The sequence below is a fragment of the Pseudonaja textilis genome, chromosome 7 (genome assembly GCF_049901715.1).
Source record: "Pseudonaja textilis isolate UNSWEBS1 chromosome 7, rPseTex1.2, whole genome shotgun sequence".
NCBI lineage: Eukaryota > Metazoa > Chordata > Lepidosauria > Squamata > Elapidae > Pseudonaja > Pseudonaja textilis.
This window is the reverse complement of record NC_141996.1, coordinates 11,172,245-11,192,945: the sequence shown is the minus strand read 5'-3', so window position 1 is coordinate 11,192,945 and position 20,701 is coordinate 11,172,245. Positions and strand designations below refer to the sequence as shown.

General features: G+C 42.5%; 2 protein-coding genes across 9 annotated transcripts in view; one reads left to right on the top strand and one right to left on the bottom strand.

The window, feature by feature from the left end:
* Positions 1–20,701, bottom strand: part of DEUP1 (deuterosome assembly protein 1) — a 76,926-nt gene that overhangs the window by 48,227 nt on the left and 7,998 nt on the right. Inside the window, exons 1-2 of one of the 3 annotated variants that reach the window (XM_087937033.1) lie at positions 6,494–6,746; positions 5,766–5,826 (exon numbers count right to left, since the gene is read on the bottom strand). In XM_087937033.1, coding sequence (XP_087793159.1) covers positions 5,766–5,826; positions 6,494–6,536 — 104 coding nt within the window. In that variant the 5' untranslated portion in view covers positions 6,537–6,746. Of the gene's footprint in view, positions 1–5,765; positions 5,827–6,085; positions 6,299–6,493; positions 6,747–20,701 lie in introns of those variants that run through there. The other 2 variants (XM_026706835.2, XM_087937032.1) reach the window with 2 other exon arrangements.
* The window catches only part of SLC36A4 (solute carrier family 36 member 4), a 49,537-nt gene continuing 48,837 nt past the window's right edge, over positions 20,002–20,701 (top strand). For all 6 annotated transcript variants that reach the window (XM_026706829.2, XM_087937034.1, XM_087937037.1 and 3 more), the window contains exon 1: positions 20,002–20,046. In XM_026706829.2, the coding sequence (XP_026562614.2) occupies positions 20,019–20,046 (28 nt within the window). In that variant the 5' untranslated portion in view covers positions 20,002–20,018. The remainder of the gene's footprint in view (positions 20,047–20,701) is intronic.

The window sequence follows — 20,701 nt, the reverse complement described above, 5'->3', positions numbered from 1 at the left end:
CTCTCCTCTCCTCTGAGAAGTTGTGCATCAGGCACTGGACTCAGCTGTTCCTCCTCTTCCTCATCAGTCACCTCTAGACCTGGGGCTGTTGACTTTCCGTCTGACGGCTGACGAACGGCCCAGGTTCTCTCTCTCTCTCTCTCTCTCTCTCTGCCAGCTCCATTCCCCCTCGGAGCTTCCGGGTTGCCTTGATGCTGACCCTGAATCCCATGCCGCCTCCTCTGATTCGGCTGCTGGAGGCACCAGTGACCGACAAGCCACAACAGTATATTCAAAATCTAAAGAAGTTTTGAAATCTCAGGTAATCCTCAGGTAAACCTGCTGCTATTCATTTGGTGAACATTTGAAGTTATAAGGGCACTGAAAAAAGTGCCTAATGACCATTTTTCACACTTGCAACCGTTTGCAGCATCCCAATGGCCGCCTGATCAAAATTCAGATGCTTGGCAACTGGTTCATATTTATGACAGGTGCAGTGTCATGGGATCATGGGATCCCCTTTTGTGACCTTCTGACAAGCAAAGTCAATAGGGAAGCCGGATTCACCTCATAGTTGTGTTACTAACTTCACAACTGCAGCAACTCACTTAACTGTGGCAAGGATGGTTGTAAAATGAGGAAAAACTCACTTAACAACTCTCTTGCTTATCTACAAAAATTTTGGGCTCAGTTGTGGTTGTAAGTCAAGGACTACCTGTACACTGTCCTATTTAGAAAAATGTTAAATAAACTGAAGGATCATAGGTCATACTATTCGGCAATATGATAAAACAGAGAACGCAGATATGAAACAGTCAAAATCTCAGTTTAATGACAAGTTAAAGGCAAATCAGCGCCATCCCTTACATGGCTTTCCCCATGTGTAAGGAGGCCTTCCTTACAAGTCTGCTTTTAAAAATGATATACAGATTGTAGTACCTTGAATCCTCATAAAAATGTTATATGAAAATATTAAGTCAGCAATCATTTATATATATGCTGGATGTAAAGTCTCAAGTTAAATTCTACTCTTAATGTCTACCTGTTTTTTTTTTTTTTTGAGAAGAGTATGGTAGGATTTTTTAAAAAATTTTCCAACTGATTGTGGTACCGTATATCCAGGTACTAATCAGATCTGCCCTTCTTAGTTTCCAAATTCTGCCCATATCGGCCAGATTCTGCCCATTTGTAAGCCTATTTAAAAATAAGCCTCACTAAAAAGTAATGGGCCATTTCAAATCTAACGTGTCTTCCTTGCTAAACTCTTGCTTAGCTAGTCATGAAGAAGCAGTGAAAACATGTCATTCATCTATCACATCTTCCTTTACATGCTGTGTTTCTCCAACAATACGGCCTCCACCAATAGGAAGGCCAAGCATGATTTCTAGGCATGAGGTGAAATTCAGCCCCACCTCCAAAATTTAGGCCTATTTAATCCATGCACTTCCCCGCCATTTCTCACATCGTTCGTTAGAACTACACGAGGTGAAGAGAAATGGGGGAAGGCGGGGGTGGGGGGGGAGAAAACTTGCCTTTAGGAGAGCCCTGCAAGTAGCCTAGGCTAGAATACCCCAATCTACTGATAGAACATCAGCCGATAGAAGCTCCCCGAAGGCAGAGTCCCCAGCCGCTTCGGGGTGAGGCGTGGCTGCCTGTGTCCCCTTGCCATTAGGCAGTGTCTTTCGGGCGATGGAAGCTCCCCAAGGGCAGTCACCAGCCACTTCAATCGGCCGGTAGAAGTGGCCTCAGGGCGAGCGCACACATACACTCCCCTCGCCGCGAGGCCTCTTTTACCGGCCGATCGAAGTGGCTGGTGACTGCCCTTGGAGAGCTTCCATCGCCCGAAAGACACTGCCTAATGGCGAGGGGACACAGGCAGCCACGCCTTTCCCAGAAGCGGCTGGGAACTCTGCCTTCAGGGAGCTTTTGTCGGCCGATAGAAACGGCCTCGTGGAGAGGTACGTGCGTATGGGCCGCTCTAGGTGGGGGAGGAAATTAAATCACCCCTGAAAAGACAGCCTAGCCATTTTTTCAGGGGTCCCAAAAAAATAAAATAAATAAGGCCCGGCCTTATTTTGTGAAAAACACAGTACCCAGAGCTTCAAGCCTTTGATTTAAAACCAGAGTTTCTCATTACTCTTTTAATAGGGAGCTCTGGGATAATACTGGCTTACAGACTGGAATCATGCAAAAATATTGTGCTAAGCCATGGTTGGTATAATAATTCTCAATTGGCTGGGAACATGTATAGAACACACAACACTGAAAAGTAAACCTATTACAATATGGCTTGGAGCAGTGTTCCCCAACTTTGGCAATTGTTAAGACATGTGGACCAACTCTCAGAGTCCCCCAGCCAGCATTTATTCTGGAAAATAAACCAGTTTTTCTGGTTCTTCCAAATGAGCCATAATCTGTAAATTTTATTTATATTAATTAATCCCAACTATACAATGGGGTGTAAAAATGTTAAGTCATTCAGGGTTTTTTTTAAAGAAAGGTAGTTTCGTAGGCCCAGCACACGTTTTATCAGTTAGTAATACATTCCTGGGAGAGATATATGTATTTTATACATTGTTGCATAATTGACTATCAAGAGCCATGGTGGTGCAGTGGTTAGAAAGCAGTACTGCAGGTTACTTCTGCTGACTGCCAGCTGCTGGCAGTTCAAGTCTCACTGGCTCAAGGTTGACTCATCCTTCCAAGGTTGGTAAAATGAGGACCCAGATTGTTGGGGGCAATATGCTGACTCTGTAAACTGCTTAGAGAGGACTGTAAAGCATCGTAAAGTGGTATGTAAGTCTAAGTGCTATTGCTATCTGTCCCTGCGACATTCACCTTTCAACCTTATGTTCACCACTCTGAGGACAATCCATTTTGTTAGCCACCACACCAGGAGAGCAGCAAACAAGCCATTCCTGTACAGGTAATCCTCGACTTACAACCACAATTGAGCCCCAAATTTTCACCGTTTTGTGTTCTATATGTGTTCCCAGCCAACTGAGAATCGTTATACCAATCATGGCTTAGCACAATATTTTTGCATGATGCTAGTCAGTAGACCAAATTTCTGTTGCTAAGCAAGACTGTTGTTAAGTGAGTTTTGCCCCATTTTACAACCTTTCTTGCCACAGTGGTTAAGTGAATCACTGCAATTGTTAAATTAGTAACGTGGTTGTTAGGTGAATCTGGCTTCTCCATTGACTTTGCTTGTCCGAAGGTCGCAAAAGTTGATCAGATGACCCCCGGGACATGACAACTGTCATAAATATGGACCAGTTGTCAAGCATTTGAATTTTGATCACATGACCATAGGGATGCTGCAATGGTCATAAGTGTGAAAAACAGTCATAAATAACTGTTTTCAGTGCCATTGTAACTTTGAACGGTCACTAAACAAATGTTTGTAAGTCAAGGACTACCTATACAATGATATAACAAAGCTAGGATTTATTTTAAAGATCCCTAAAGAGAATAGTTTGCAATAACTGTTGACACTTAATGCTGATAGAATATTGAGCAGTTGATGCAAAGGAAAAAGAGCTATTATCGTAACAATGTTATGTTTATACACATAAGACAGTAAACCCGAGGTGGTAAATTTCGGATATTCCATGGAAGGTCACAGATTTCTCTATTTCTACCTTAGACCAAAGATAGCAAATCAGGGCCAGGAGAGAGAGGGAAAAAAACAAAACAATCTGACTCATCCAGTCATTTTTATCTCCCTTACGGTGCATTTTCAATCAGCATGTGGTCAATTTTTCCTCTTTATCTGATCTGTCAAAAAGACACTTTCAACAACTTTGAAAGAGCTACGGTTCTTTCTTTTCTTAGGCTGAATGGAATGTCATAGCTAGAAAAAAAGGCAGAGAACCAAAAGGACACCTTGTGTATCTCTTATGAAATTGTATTGATAAAAAAGAGGTAATATTTGTATGATGCTTTAAGGGCTCAGATTCTTTATGCGCGTTAAGCTGTTCTAATCTTTGCATCGTTGTTTTAAAGGAAAGAAAGATGTAGCAGAAGTAGAGAAAAAAATCTATGGGAAGGCATCCTAGGGACAAGACTTAAATCAGTAGTGCCTGAATTATATAACTCGTTTTAAGATTAACTGTGCTACACCACTGCATTAGAGTGTTTTTGCACTTCACATAAATGGGAAAAGACTTGGTCAATTCTTTTCTGACTAGATATTTTAGGAAGCAGAGTTATTTCTAAAAGTAGCCATCACAACTGATGCTTCCAATTGGATTTCAATTGCCAGGATACCCCAGCAGACTGAGCCAATTGGGAAATTATAATAGTTGAAATTCAAACTATATGGGTGACCATACTGGTTTACATAATCCAATCTCTACAGATTAGAATCTAGTATCTAAATGTTATATTACCTGTTTCACACAATCTGAGAAAACACAAGATCTAGTGACCATATGAAGCCCTTATAAGGAGAAGGCGGCCACCGACATTTGACATCCTCCAAAATTCTGCTAAAGATGTTACCTAGCCTGGTAACAAAATGTTCAGAAACCAACCCACAAGCTTGGAGAACAAATCTCCACCCTCAGAAACTATATGCTAAGTAAAATCATCCTCTAGCAGCACCCATTAATGCACTATTCACACTGTCTGAATAGGCTACAGGTAAAATCCACCATCTGAATATTGTACATTGCAAAATTATTTTTTTAAATACAATGTATTTTAAAAAATACAATGTTTAATAATGGATGTATATGTGGTAGCCTTAGTGTGTGTGTGTGTGTGTGTGTGTGTGTGTGTGTATAGTATTCAGTTTTGTTCGGGTATTTTCCCATGTCATTATAGCTGTGCTTTTAAAGTTGTAGCAACGTTTCGGCAGAATCTAATCTGCCATCATCAGGCTTCTGTATTGTGTTCATCATCAGAAGCCTCATGATGGCAGATGAGATTCTGCTGAAATGTTGCTACAACTTTAAAAGCACAACTATAATGACATGGGAAAATACCCGAACAAAGCTGAATACCACACATATAAATACCCGCGAAAACTTACGAACACACACACACACACACACACACACACATATATATATGTATGTAGGTCTAGGTATGTTCAGGTCTTTTCCTGTGTAAGATTAAGAGTATCTTGGCGACGTTTTGGCGAGTGGGATCTCGCCGAAACATCACCAAGATACTCTTAATCTTACATGGGAAAAGACCCGAACACACCTAGATCTACATACCTGTACCCGTGAAAATCTACAAAAACATATATATGTGTGTGTGTGTGTGTGTGCTATATATACAGTATACACACACACATTCTCCTTTTGTTTTGTTTATCGGTTGGTCTTTTCTTGCATTTGTGTATTTTGTTTTTTTGTGTGTTCTGTTTCTTTTAAATATACTATATTAAAAAAAAGAATGTTTTTGCAGCCTCCAACAGGCTCTCTGGATAGGCTGAAAGGTAAAATCGGCTCTCTGGAGAGGCTATAAAAAAAGCAGCTTGACTTCTGAATACGCTGTCAAGCAATATTGATGATCTGAAGTTTCCTCTTTTCCATTCCACTCTCTAAAAAAAATCAGAGAAGCCTGAAAAGATAAGCATCAACTATGCCCTTCTAAAGAAAGGCTTCCTAAATGTGCCTTGCTATTTATGTATTCCTTTGTTCAATGAATTTCTGCTAATCCTTTTTAATTCAGTTTGTTGTTTCAATGAGAGAATTAAAATAGACTTCAAAGGCTCCAAAATTGCTCCCTGTCTTAGAACTGTCAAATCGTGGTCTGTCCTTCGACCTTACCTAGCCATCATTTGTTCTTGCAGTCCCTCTATGGTCTTCTCCATCCTGGTCTTGATCAGATCTATTTAAAACAGAGGGAAAACAAAGGGGAAAGTTTAGGTTTCTGGAAGCCCTCGCTTTTTTTGTTTGCAAAGAAACGGGTGTGCGAAGGAAAGTAGCAAGATTTTTTTCCCCCTTTCCAGAGCCTTTCGGTGCAGTAAAAGCTGGTTCGATTCCGAAGAAATCAGGAAAGAGGTCCTCTGAGCATACGCAGAGCGCCCGCCTCAAAAAATGCCCTTGGGCTGGGCCGGCGCCCTTTTTCATGGGGTCCAAGGGCTCACCTGGAGGGCTCTCAGGACTCTCCCATCCACCTGCGGATCCCTGCGGCTTTAGTCACGCAGGTGAGAAAGACGCTTCTCATCTCGGCCGCCCGCCCGCCGCGGCTGCCGCCTTTCGTGGCCACGCCCCCTTCGGCCCGGCGGCAGTTGCAGGCGGGGCCGGCAGGCTTCTCCTGTTGCTAGGGCGACGGGGCAAGCCGCGGCGGTGACGGTGGCGGGGGGAACCCCCGAGTGGGGCGGAACCAAAACAAGACGCGCTGCGCACGCCGGAGCCGCTCGCTTCATAGAATCTCTACATATAGACAAGTCTGTCCGATTCGCTGCGAGTCCCCGTCGCCGGTTCCCCCCCCCCCGCCCCGCTCTCTGAGAGTTCGAGAGTGTGAAGGCTACAACAGGTAGACCTCTACTTACGACCGCAATGGAGCCGAACGTTTTCCGTGCCTAAGAGAGGCATTTGTTGAGTTGTGCTCCGCTTTACGCTTCCTAGCCTCGGTTGTTCAGTGAATCCCTGCGGTTGGTAACGCGGTTGGTAACTGAGCCTGGCTTCCCCATTGACTTTGCTGATCAGAAAGTCGCAAAAGGGAGGGGGGGGTCGCGTAACTTTGGGACCTAGCAACGGTCATAGATAGGAACCTGCGGCCAAGCCTCTGAATTTGGATCACATGATCAATGGAGATTGTTATCCTTCTGGGTTCAGTTCCAAGTGGGGAAAAAGATACTGGAAAACATGGAGGCTGTTTGGAAGGTTGAATGGTGGACAGGACCACATGGCCCAGAGCTCCAGAGTGAAAAGGAAGGATGATCACATGCTTCAATGCGAAGGATACAAATACAGATAATCAGACTTGGAAGGGATGTTGTAGGTCATCTAGTCCAACCCCCACCGCCCAAGCGGGAGACCCTACACCATTTCTGACAAATGGCAGTGCAATCTTTTTCTTGAAAGTCTCAACTGATGGCGCTCCCACCACGAAGAGATCAAGAAAGGGCTGAGGTGCTTAGAGTGCCTGAGTTTTATACTCTCTGTTGGGATTTGAATTGGAGCTTGTATTCTGATTGGTTGTCAGACCCCCATGGGGCCATGCAGGGGCAACTCTGTAGGCTGTCCTGAGTTCCAGGCTTGGTTGAGCCTTGCTGGATGATGATGCACTGAAAGGGCTTTTGACCGTTGCTATAGCTTTACCTGGAGATCTTTGTTATGTAAACTATTCTGGGCCAGGCCTTAATGGCCCACCCATGAACGAAGGTGGGGGTGAGCTTCTACTTCTGAGGTGAGTTTCTGCTTCTGAGTTTCTACTCTTTTTAGAGGAATTATTCTGCCTTTTTAATATTTCCCAGGATATTTCATTTTTCTAGGAGAGGGGTGGGTGCTAACTTCCTACAAGATGCTGCAAAGGTCATAATTGTGGAAAAACAGTCATAGGCCACTTTTTTCAGTGCCATTGTAACTTTGAACGGTCAGTAAATGAATTGTAAATCGAGGACTACCTGTAACGAGGATCAATAAATCCACTAGGGAGAGGTGTGGGAGGGAGGTTAGAGCAAACTTGGTCAGCTCCATTTTAGTTTTCCTGTTGTGACCAGCACATCTGACCGGTGAAAATGTAATAGCAGTAGCACTTAGACTTATATACACTTCACAATGTTTTACAGCCTTTTCTCAGAGGTTTACAGAGCCAGCATATTGTCCCCAACAATCTGGGTCCTCATTTTACCGACCTTGGAAAGATGGAAGGCTGAGTCAACCTTGAGAAGGTGAGAATTGAACTGATGAACTGTTGGCAACTGGCAGTCAGCACAATTAGCCTACAATACGGCATTCTAACCACTGTGCCACCACACAGGATGGTTATTTATTTATAAAATTTATATAACCTCCCATCTCACATTGTGATTCTGGGCCGCGTACAGCGATCAAATAACAACAAAAATTAATAATAATTAAACAAAAGTGTTCCAGACTGGCACAACTCCAAGGCATCAAAATTATTTAGTAGCAGAGGCTATTTTTGCTTTCTTGCATTGAGATCCCTAATCGAGAGAGTGCTGATTATAGCAATAAAGAAAGATGGATGTAAGATTCAGGATTCAGCTGTGTTGAAGCATCGTGCTGTTTTCTTGACAGTTGCCATTTCACTAAAATTGCTCATCTCTTATTAAACACCACTTTCAAATCTACAAAGGAGAAGGAAATATATTTGACAGATATAAATGCTGTTTTGTTTCACTTTATACAAAGTCAGCACAATCAACTTAAAAGCAGTTGGGCGGATCTGTCAGAAAGGCAGGCAATGAAGGATAGCAAATGTTGACACGTGCATAAGGATGCAATCACACAAATACTGCATTCGAGTCAGATTTTTCATGCAGGCATGTAGTACAGGACAGTCCTGCCAAACGCTAGAAGTCAAAGACCAGGATAGAGTTCAAACGTACAGAGAGTTCTTGACTTACAACCATTTGCTTAACAACTATTTGAACTTACAACGGCACTAAAAAAAGTGACATGATTGTTTTTCATATTTATGACCATTGTAGCATCCCTGTGGTCAAGTAATCCCTGTGGTCAAGTAAAAATTTGGATTAAAATTCAAATACTTGGCAGTGGTGGTGTCATATTTTTTGTGTTTTGTCTGAAATGGTATAGGGTATCCTGCCTGAACCAAGTGTTGGGCTAGAAGACCTCCAAGGTCCCTTCCAACTCTGTTATTCTAACAAGAACATCATGAATGAAGTATAATTGTTATTATATAATATGTAGCATGTACTGGCATCTCTCATTACGTCTAAAATAATTATGCCCATTTAACATAGATTTTACTTGTGTTTATCCCTTTTATTTCTCATCAAGTAGAACGTTTTTGCCAATCTGCATTTCTATATTTTAAAAGACCCGTGTGTTTAAATTCTGTTCTGTTATTCAGATGGCAAAGAGGCAATTTGGTTCTACGTTTCTGAATGGCAGCCGAACAGTTACAGATCGAAGCTTGCGATTAAATGTCAAAGAAGATACTTCTAAAGAAAATACGCAACCATGGACAACTCCAAGGTTGCACGCCATGGCAACAAGGGACTGTTTTTCCGTGAAAAGGAAGTTTAAAACTAGCAGGTGTAAGAAGCAGCAAGATGATGCATAATCAAGGAGAGAACTGGCGATATACAAGTACTTTTTTTTTTTTTAACACTAACATTCGAAGGGAATTTAATGATATCTTAGGTTGGATGAACTGAGTGCGCAGTTTAAAACAAAGTTATTTCCAGATCAGTGTTTTAACTTGCAAATCTTTTGGCCTTCTGGAAGGGCCTTAAAACCTGGTCTGGCAGGTGGATTGGGGCCCCAGGTTTGGCGGTCCTTTGCTGAAGGTGGTTGATGGGCTAAGAGAGAAGACCTCACCTGTATCACCTCCCCCACTTGGGTTTTAGTTTGTATTTAAGTTTCTTTAAGGTTAACTGTTTTCATATTTATCTTGGTATCATTTTGCAAGCCACCTAAAATTGTTTTAACGGTGAGACGGGAGGCCTATAATGTGAAAGGAGCAGAAGTGGAGAGCCAGTTTGGTGTAATCATGGATAAGCTGCCAGGATAGCAGCCAGGAGACTGTGAGTTCTAGTCCTGTCTTAGGCACAAAGCCAGCTGGGTGACCTTGGGCCAGTCATCTTCTCTTAGTCGTAGTGAAGAAGGCAAGGGCAAGGAAGGAGAAAAGGAAAGGAATGGAATGGAATAGACCTGGAAGGGACCTTGGAGGTCTTCTAGTCCAGCCCCCCTGCTCAAGCAGGAGAACCTATACTATTTCAGATAAGTAGCTGTCTAATTTCTTCTTAAAAACCTCCAGTGATGGAGCACCCATGATTTCTGAAGGCAAGCTATTCCACTGGTTGATGGAAGGGAGGAAGGAGAAAAGGGAAAAGGAAAGGGAAAGAGGAAGGGAGGGGGAGAGAGAGAGAGAGAAAGCAAGAGAGAGAGAAAGAAAGAAAGAAAGAAAGAGAGAGAGAGAAAATGAAAGAGAGAAAGAACATTTCTTCCCACATCCTCTATTACATGAGCAAAGCTTTGATAATGTTAACCACAACAGCAATGCTTTTGATATTTAGGAGAGTTAGTGGAAGTATTAAGACTCTACTTTTAAAGTGAAACATGCAAGTTCTAAGTGCTAAAGTTTTCAATGGGAAAAGTACAATTCAGAATACGCCTGTTTATTCAGCAGCCACAGAGTTAAATAAGTGAATGGGTAGACTAGAGCAGCATCAAATGTGTGCCTAGCTTTTCCCTTTTCCTCTACTGGTAGTCCTCAACTTATGACTTTCATTTAATGGCAGTTGAAATTTATGTCAAAATAAAATGGGAAAAGTGACTTACGACCTGTACTTAAAACTGTCACACTATGCCTAACTAAGGTCATGTGATCACAATTTAGGCACGTGGCAACAGGATCATATTTCCAAGCATCCAGATGCCACATGATTTCTGCAAAAAAAAAATAAAGACAATAAAAATGCCAATGGGGGAACCCAGATTTGCTTAATAACCACATAATTTGCTTAATGACCGCTGTGATTCACTAAACGACCACAATGAAAATGATTATAAAACTAGGTCTGACTCAACGACTGCAATGACTAACAAAAGAAAATCCAGTCCCATGTGGTCCTAAGTCAAGGACTACCTGTAATCATCATCCTCTTTTAACGACCCCATAATCCCTTGGGACCTGGTGGCTCAGTGGCTAAGACGCTGAGCTTGTCGATCAGAAAGGTCGGCAGGTTGGCAGTTCGAATCCCCTAGCGCCACATAACTGCGTGAGCTCCTGTTCCTTGTCCCAGCTTCTGCCAACCTAGCAGTTTGAAAGCACGTAAAAATGCAAGTAGAAAAATAGGGACCACTTTGGTGGGAAGGTAACAGTGTTCCATGCGCCTTGGGCATTTAGTCATGCCGGCCACATGACAAGGAGACGTCTTCGGACAGCGCTGGCTCTTTGGCTTTGTAATGGAGATAAGAACTGCCCCCTACCTTTTTAATCCCTTGAGGGGTGGAGTCTGGGCACCTGGTAGAGAAGACAGTCAGCATGAGTTTGTGATTCAAATATTTTGCTAAGGAATATTACAGAGAACCTAGTTTTAAATCTCTGCGCACAAATCTTAAAAGAGTCTCGTCCTTCCAAACTCACGTTTTGTTCAAATACAAACCAGGGCCATCCTACTTACCATTCTGGATGAGCCAAAACCAATCAGATGCTGCCATCTGTTGGCAAAGCTCAGTTAGTTGTGCAGATATCTAAATTCCAGGTTTTTAAAAAAAGTACAGTGTTATTTTGTGACGAAACGTGAACAAAATTTGGCATACCACACGGGGGCAGCAGAGTCCATGACAACGAGATTGTGCAGCCTTCAAAGAAAGAAGATGGACTACTAAAAAACAAATTACTTTATTCAGTTTAGGGTGCTGCCTGATTCTTTAGGAAGCCCCCTCTCACCCCTAACACCTTCTAGAAGAATGAAATATTTTAGGAAATAGTAAAAAGGCAAGATAAAACATTTCTCCTAAAGGAGAAATTAAAAAATCTTAAGGGAGGCAGAAACCAGTCCCAGTTTCCCTGCCCTCAAGCAGAAACTGAGGAGGCCAGATTTTAGAAATGCAGATTTGGTAATCCATTCAGAAAGACTGGGTCACAAAGAAGCTCCAGATAAGCACAAAACGGAATATTGACAAAATTAGCTCAGACCTAGGATTTACATTTTCTCTTTTGCTTACAGAGCCAGCCATGCAGTGAGGGGATTCAATAGGAGAAGAGAGAAGACGAGAGACAGGCAGGTAGGTTTGGCTAGGAGATAGATAGATGGATGGATGGATGGATGGATGATAGGTAGGTAGGTAGATGATGATAGATGATGGATGGGATAGATAGATAGATGGTAGGTAGGTAGATGATAGATAGACAGACAGATAAATGATGGATGGAGATGGATGGATGGATGATAGGTAGGTAGGTAAGTAGATGATAGATGATAGACAGACAGATAGATGGTGGATTGGATGGGATAGATAGATAGATAGATAGATAGATAGATAGATAGATAGATAGATAATGGGTAGGTAGAGATGATAAACAGATAGATAAATGATGGATGGAGACAGACAGATAGAGTAAAGGATAGGTGGTGGATGATAGATAATAGATAGGTAGGATAGATATAGATAGACAGACAGATAAATGATGATGGAGATAGACAGACAGACAGATGATAGGTAGATAGATAGGATAGGTAGGTGGATAGATAGATAATAGGGAGGGAGGGAGGTAGATGATAGATAGACAGACAGATAAATGATGGATGGAGATAGATAGACAGATGATAGGTAGATAGATAGGATAGGTAGGTGGATAGATAGGATAAGTAGGTGGATAGATAGATAGATAGATAGATAGATAGATAGATAGATAGATAGATAGATAGATAGATAGATAGATAGATAGATAGAAGTTTTTTTCCTGGATGATCTCAGAAGCGGAATTAGATGTAATAAGGCTAGTTTGTAGACTAGCTTTATAATTGAAAAATACCTCAAATGTCAGCAGTAGCAAATTCCTTCCATATTATTGTCAAAATAAACAAGTTGAACCTCACACGGGGACTGTGCACAGGAACCTGCTTAACATGTGTCCACCTTTCCTCCATTTTTCTATCAACTTACTTGTTCTGTCTGACTGGTTCATTTGTTAGCCTGCAGCAATCTGTTGCTACCAAGAATAGTATATAGTCATACTGTTATTAGATTGTGACTGTGACTTCCATTACCAAGGCAGAAATTAGTGACAATGATATTTGCCCTATTACTTACAGGGGAATAATATTAGGTTCATCTTATCAAAACAGCAACATACTGTCCTTTCTGTTGTCATCCAGAAATTATAGTAATAGAAAAAATGAGTTAAAGGAGTGGAAGAGAAGGACCTTTGATCTCCATCTACACATAGTTCTCAACTTTCAATCAATCAATCAATCAATCCAATCAATCAGAATAGAACTGGAAGAGAACTTGGAGGTCTTTTAGTCCAACCCCTACACAAGCAGGAGATTCTATACCATTTCAGACCAGTGGCTGATCATCTTTTTCTTAAAAACTTCCAGTGATGAAAGCACCCACAATGCTTTCAGGAGACAAGCTGTTCCACTGGTTAATTGTCCTCCCTGTTAGGAAGTTTCTCCTTAATTCCCGGTTGCTTCTCTCCTTGATTAGTTTTGATCCATTGTTTCTTTTCCTGCTCCCTGGTGTTCTGCAAAATAATACAATCCTTCATTTAGGGACCATTCAAAGCTACAGTGGCACTGAAAAAAATGATGGATCCCTCTCTTGGGACCGTTGCAGCATCCCCTTGGACACGTGATCAAAATTTGGGCATTTAGCAAACCAGCATGTATTTACATGGACCGGGTGATGCGATTGTCATTTGCAAATCTTCCCAGTGGACCTCCCACAATGGCGGAAGCCAGATTCGTTTAATAACTGTGTGATTCACTTAGTAACTCAGTAACTGGCTTAAAGACCATGGCAAAAAAAGTTTTGCAAAATTGGGCATGACTCACGTAATAACTGCAGTCAAAATTCTGGTCCCAATTGTCGTAAGTCGAGGACTACCTGTATGTCTATATCACTACCTTTAAAATAAGGCTCCAACACTAGAGGTTTTAAAGAAGAGATTGGACATTGATTTGTCTGAAATGTTATAGGACAGAGGTCTCCAAACTTGGCAACTTTAAGACTTGTGGACTTCAACTCCCAGAATTCCTGGGAGTTGAAGTCCACAAGTCTCAGAGTTGCCAAGTTTGGAGATCCTTGTTATAAGGTTTCTTGCTTGAACAGAAGATCTTTCTTATTCTGTTACTCTCTAAGGCATATGCAAGTTCAGTTTGTTTACAGTTTTTTATTATCTTATAATATAAAATACAAAAGCAAATAGTAGGAAGCAAAAGGAAAGGAAAGGGGAAGAGAGTGTAGAAAAATGTAGAAAAGAAGGGAAAAAAGAAAAAAAAAGGTGTTGATTTCTGACTCCCTTTGATGCAGTAGAATAAGACTGTAATGTCAAACTTCAGCTTTTTATTTTTCCATAATAGTATAAATTAGCCATTTCTATAACAACAAACCTACCGTTTCCCCCAAAATACGACGTACCCTGAAAGTAAGTCCTAGTTTGATGTTTACACGTGCACCCAATATAAGCCCTACCCCCAAAATAAGCCCTATTAACATCCCACCCATTCCAGAGTGCACAAGTAAAAATTAAACTAGGGTGGGAATGGGGGGTAGGTGGAGCTGCCCTACTACTTACCTTTGGACAGTTGTAACCAGGCCTTGCACATCCCAACACCTGCCTTGCCAGCCCATTTCTTCTGCAGCCGGCAAGGCTGGCAAGGCTTTCCTGAAGGCCTCTGTAGCTGATTACAAAGCTCCAGATTGATCTGGTGCTCTGATATCGGTTGCAGAGGCCTTCAAGAAAGCCTTTCTGGCCGTAGAAGAAGAAGTTCCTGAAGGCCTCTGACAGCGAAAAAGAGGCCGGGGGCGATGCACGCAAGTGAGGTTAGTCAGTGGATGACATCCCTGAAAATAAGACCTGGTGCCTTTTTTGGGTGGCAAATATATGTATGTATGTATGTATGTATGTATGACAGGGTCTTATTTTGGGGGAAACACGGTATCTAATCAGTAAACAAAAATCAAACTTTCATTTTTTGCCCACCTCAAGCACAAAGTCCAGAAGTGGTTTCCAAGAAGAAACAAATATTCTATCTACTTATATTCTATTATTTGATCAAAACAGTCGATTTTGTTGTATACATCATCTCTGTCCACCCAATTGTTTCTTTAATGGTATAGAATAGAGAAGGAATTCCTGGTGTCCTACTTTCTATTTCTGTTCTGCTGCTATAGATAAGTACAGGAACTTACAACAGTTCATTTAACAACTGTTCAAAAGTTACAACGGTCCTGAAAAAAGCGACTTATGGCCATTTTTCACACTTAACAAGCATTCTCCACAGTGACGTGACCAAAATTCAAACACTGACTCATATTTATGATGGTTGCTGTTGTTCATGTAATAATCTTTTGCGACTTTCTGACTGGCAATGTCCATGGGGAAGCCAGTTTCACTTAGCAACCATGTCACCAACTTTGACAACTGGAGTGATTCACTGAACAACGGTGGCAAGCCAGGTTGTAAAATGGGGCAAAACTCACTTAACAAATGTCTCCCATTTGCAACAGAAATTTTGGGCTCAATTGCGGTCGTAAGTGGAGGACTACTAGTCTCTCCCTGTTATGTGCTGAAAGAATGTCAAGCACCTGTGATTCTGTCCTGAAGCTGATATGTAAGTCTTATCGCCGATTTAAAAAACGGTTAAGGAAACTTAAAACCAAGCCATAACATTATTACCTGCTACAGCCGTTGATGAGCGTAGAATTGTAAATGTTGATATTTGAGAAGCCTGGTTTGTTTGCCTCGAGAACACAATGAACTTTGTGTGCTTATAGACATTGGCAGGATTTAATGGAGAGGAAGAACAAATAATGACATTGCCTCTGGCCTTGAAGATTAGCTCCTGCTTTGGAAAAGTCACTTCTTTAGCGTAAAACTCGCTCACCTTTCTTTAATTCCCTGTCTTTTTCCCACCTTGTCTTCATCCACTTTTGTTCCTTTATTTTTAGATCCAACCCGAACTAGACCCGAAAAGAGATACAGAAAACTCTAATGTCTAAAGTTTTGCAGTTATTCTATTTCTTTTTTTGTTGTTTCGCCTTGTTTCCCCATTCCAAACCTAGATATCGCTATACAGGTAGTCCTTTCATTTAGTGACTGTGCAACACTGAGCAGCACTGAAAAAAGTGACTTGTGATCGTTTTTCACTCTTATGACCGTTGTAGCAGCCTCATGGTCCTTTTGATTTACACATGCTTGCCCATTGCTCAAGTGGCCCAGTTTCAAAGTGGCCGCTGCGCTCCAGTACTGGGACACAGTCTGGGGTTGGAGATCCCTGGCTTCACTGTATTTTCTTAACAAGGTTGTAAAATCGGGTGTGGCTCACTCAACAACCGCCTTGCTTAGCGACAGAAATTCTGATCCCAATTGTGGGCACAAGTTGAGTATTACCTGTAACGAGGAGTTCTTCATTCAATTAATGATTTTTGGCGTGTGGCTTCAGGCAGGCACATATTTGCACACACACCAGTGTGACAAATGCACATGTTCAGGGCTTGTTTATGAGCTGTTGTGGCACAGCGGTTAGAATGCAGTATTCCAGGCTAATTTTGCTGACTGCCGGCTGTCAGCCGTTCGATCCTGACTGGCTTAAGGTTGACTCGGCCTTCCATCCTTCCGAGGTCAAGTAAAATGAGGACCCAGATTGTGGGAGGCAATTTAGTGACTCTGTAAAATGCTTAGAGAGGGGTGCAAACAGGGATGGGCTTCGAAATTTTTAGCAAAGGGTTCTCTGCCCAGTTGCTGGGTGGCTGTGGCCATTGTGGGCGTGGCCTAGTCAGCCTCTGCACCATGGTGGGGGGGCATATTTTGCCCTCCCGGGCTCGGGAGGCTTTCCTCGGGGCTCTGGGAGGACGAAAATGGCCTCCTCAGGCTCCGGAGGCTCTCTTGAAGCCAGAAAGGGGGCCATTTCCAGACTTCCTGAGGCCCGTTTTTCACCCTCCCCGAGCCTCTGTGCACGCCCTGCACTTACCTGCATCCAAAACGGGCCATGTGGGGACTCCTGGGGAGGACAGGGTGGGTGTGGCCAGCCGGGAGTGGGATTTAGGGGTTCTCCGAACTGCACACAATTTTAGCTGGGAGTTCTCCTGAACCCCTGCGAACCCCTAGCAGCCCAACCCTGGCTGCAAAGCAGAGGTGGTATTCATCAGGTACTGACCAGTTCTGGGGAACCGGTAGCGGAAATTTTGAGTAGTTTGGAGAACTGGCAAATCCCACCTCTGACTGGCCCTGTCCCCCATCTATTCTCCGCCTCCCGAGTCCCAGCTGATTGGCTGCGTCTTCTTTGGTTGCCCTGCACAGGAGAACGGAGCTGGAAAGCAGGTTAGTGGGGTGGGGAGGGAATGGGGATTTTGCAGTATCCTTCCCTTGCCATGCCCACCAAGCCACACCCACCAAACCAAGCCAAGCCAACCAAGCCACACCCACAGAAACGGTAGTAAAAAAAAAATTGAATCCCACCACTGCTGCAAAGCACTATGAAGCGGTATATAAGTCTAAGTGCTATTGCTATTGTTTCAGCTGGGGTTGAACCCAACACTGATCAGGTGAGAAAACTGGGCATTGCACAGGAATTTTCCCAGCATTCTAAACATGGGATGAGGTGTAATTATCATTTTAATTGCACACCATCACGAACCTCTTGAAGATAAAGGCTTTTTTCCACCCACCTTTTACTCTCAATCATGCTATGTGGGAGGGTAGCCATGGAAACAGCCCACAGCTATCCAAGGATTAAGTTCTTGGCTGACTATATTTAAGTACTACGCTGAGCTACAGGCTAACTAACCCAGCTATGTTTTAGTCCAGCAGTCTGTACGCATCCAGTCCACAAAGTTAAGTTATAGTTCAATGTATCATGGGAATCTAGAAAATATAGGCAGCCCTCGATTTAAAAACATTCATTTAGGGACCATTGGAAGTTCCAACGGCACTGAAAAAAGGGACTTATGACTGTTTTTCACACAACCATTGCAGCATCCCCAGGGTCATGTGATCAAAATTCACTCACTTGGCAACTGTCTTGTATTTATGATGATTGCACAGTCCTGGGGCCATGTGATCATCACCTTTTGTGAACTGACAAGCAAAGTCAATGAGGATTCGTCTAACAACCACGTTCCTAACTTAACAATTGCAGTGATTCACTTAAGCACTGTGTCAAGAAAGGTTGCAAAATTGGGCAAAACTCACTTAACAACCGTCTCGCTTTGCAATGGAAAATTTTGGCTCAATTGTGGTCATAAGTGCAGGATTACCTGTAGAGCTGGATAAACCACAATTCACCTCTTCCCACAATTAAGTAAATGCCTTCTACAAATACAGGTCTGGACAAAGTTTTGATATTTAGCCTCTTATATTCTAGCTATACACTTAACTCTTCTACTGGCTTTTCAAAAAGTTCTTGTTTGATTGGTAACACAGCGTTGTGTACACATCTAACTGTAATCCTTTCATTAACCTTGAAAGGAACTTAGAACATAGAATAATTGGGCTGGAAGGGGCCCTGGAGGTCTTCTAGTCCATCCTCCTGCCCGTAGGAGTAGGAGATCCTAAACCATACTGGACAAATATCTGTCTCAGTGTTACTGGCCCCAGATTACAGGAGTGAGGAATAAATGTGAGGGGCATTATGGGAGTTCAGATTAACAGGGTTGGAAGGGACCTTGTAGGTCATCTAGTCCAACCCCCTGCCCAAGCAGGAGACCCTACATCATTTTTGACAAATGACAATCCAATCTCTTCTTGAAAGCCTCCAGTGATGAAGGTCCCACAACTTCTGAAGGCAACTTCTGTTTCATGGGTTGATTGTTCTCACTGTGAGAAAATTCCTCCTTATTTCTAGGTTGAATCTCTCCTTGTTCATTTTCCATCCATTATTTCTTGTCTGACCTTCAGGTGCCTTGGAAAATAGCTTGACACCCCCCCCTCCTCTCTGTGGCAGCCCCATAGATATTGGAAGACTGCTATCATGTTTCCCCTGGTCCTTCTCTTCACTAGACTAGCCATGCCCAGTTCCTATAACCGTTCTTGATATATTTTAGTCTCCAGTCCCCTAATCATCTTTGTTGCTCTTCTCTGCACATTTTCTAGAGTCTCATTCATTCTAGAGTTGGAAATTGGAGGTCATTGGCTACAGAAATCTGGTGTATTCAAATCCAAGGTGATAACTGGTATGTTGCTAATTGACAACTTTTTTTTTTTTTACTTTGGTAGGCTAAGGAATTTCAGGATTAAATGCTAAATAAAGTAATACTCCAGTGATAAGACTCTTCCCTGACACTCTAATCTTATACACATAAGAATGTTAATATTATGAGTTTTACTTTGGCACAGTCAATATTTTAATTATCTTGTCTGTTGTTTGGATGGACAGTGTATAAATAATGTGTAGGCCAGTATTGTAAGACACTCAACATAGCATGACAAGAATTGAGCTGGACTGTTGTTGTTTTTTCAACTTGTATTCTGAAGAAAGGAAAGTAGATAATGTGTTTTTTTAGTTTGTAAGCAGGAAAGAGAAACCATGTTTTGACATATGGATGCAAGTTTAAATTATCTGGAAGAATTGGCTGTGTGAGTTGTAGATCTTTCCTCAAAGAGAAAACTCAGAAGTTGGTTAAGCTTTTTTGTACCAAACGATTATTCCCTGAACTGTAGTTTACACAAGAATAAAATTGCACAGAATGGAAAACCATAACAAACTAAGATGGCTAGGTCTGCACATCCTACTACACCCAAGTCAAATTGAATTATAATTTGTGTGAATCTCTGTCCTAAAAATGTATTTTTTTTTGTCTGTATGAAGAATACAATTGCCTTTATGAAGACTACAAATTTCTCTATCTCCCTGCTGCCCTCAAGCGGTGGACTCGATTTAGCAGCCCCCCTCCCCCCCAAAAGAAGACACACCCCAACTTGAGGCTCCCAGATATGCTGGAAGTCCCATGATCCTCCCCCTGTTAAAAGGCCCTAGATGGGATGATTAGCCACCTCCTCTGCCCTTCTAGCACTTAGCGTATCTATGATATCGAAGGCGAGGGTTACAGTACGCGACACTGTACAGTACTGTACAGCTAGTAGCAAGGGTCGGGCATCCTTGAGCCGCGCAGGCGCAGTTGTTTTTTTGGCGCTCGGGCTCCACATTGGCGGAAAGGAGAGGAAGGTACCATAGAGACGGCACGATGGGGACGCCGGCCAGAGAAGAATTAGGTACCGTACTTGGCAAAGGGATTCTCGCGAGTGGGTGCGGGTGGGGGGGGATGCTGGACGTGGAGGTGGGGAGCGGTCGGTGGGTCCAGAAAAAAAACGAGGAGAGCTTTATTTGTTTTTTAAATTTATTTTTCACTCCCTTATCTGGGGTTTGGGGGTTCCCCCGTGAGGTTATTGCAGCCCAGGGTTTGCCAAAAAAAAAAAAAGCATCCTGGGGGACGAATCGGGCTTGCAAAGGTTTGTTTGTTTGTTTATTTATTTATTTATTTATTTGCCAATTGTTTACAAGATAATAAGTATAAGTGTATACATAGTTATGAATACATGAAATGGGTACATATAAGAAAAATAAAAGAAAGATGGTTTGCAGATCCATCTTTGCAAAGTGTGCCCGGTGCGAAACTTTGGGCACCGCTTTCAGACGAGGCTCAGGTCTCCGTGCAATGGAGAAGAGCAACCAAGATGATGAGAGGACGGGAGCCTAAAACGTATGAAGAACGGTTACAGGAACTGGCCTGGCTAGTCTAGTAAAGAGGACTAATTTGAGGGGCTGCCACAGAGAGGAAGGGCTCAAGCTATTTTCTAAAGCACCCGAAGGCCAGACAAGGAATAATGGATGGAAACAAGATGGATGGAACAAGGAGAGATTTAACCT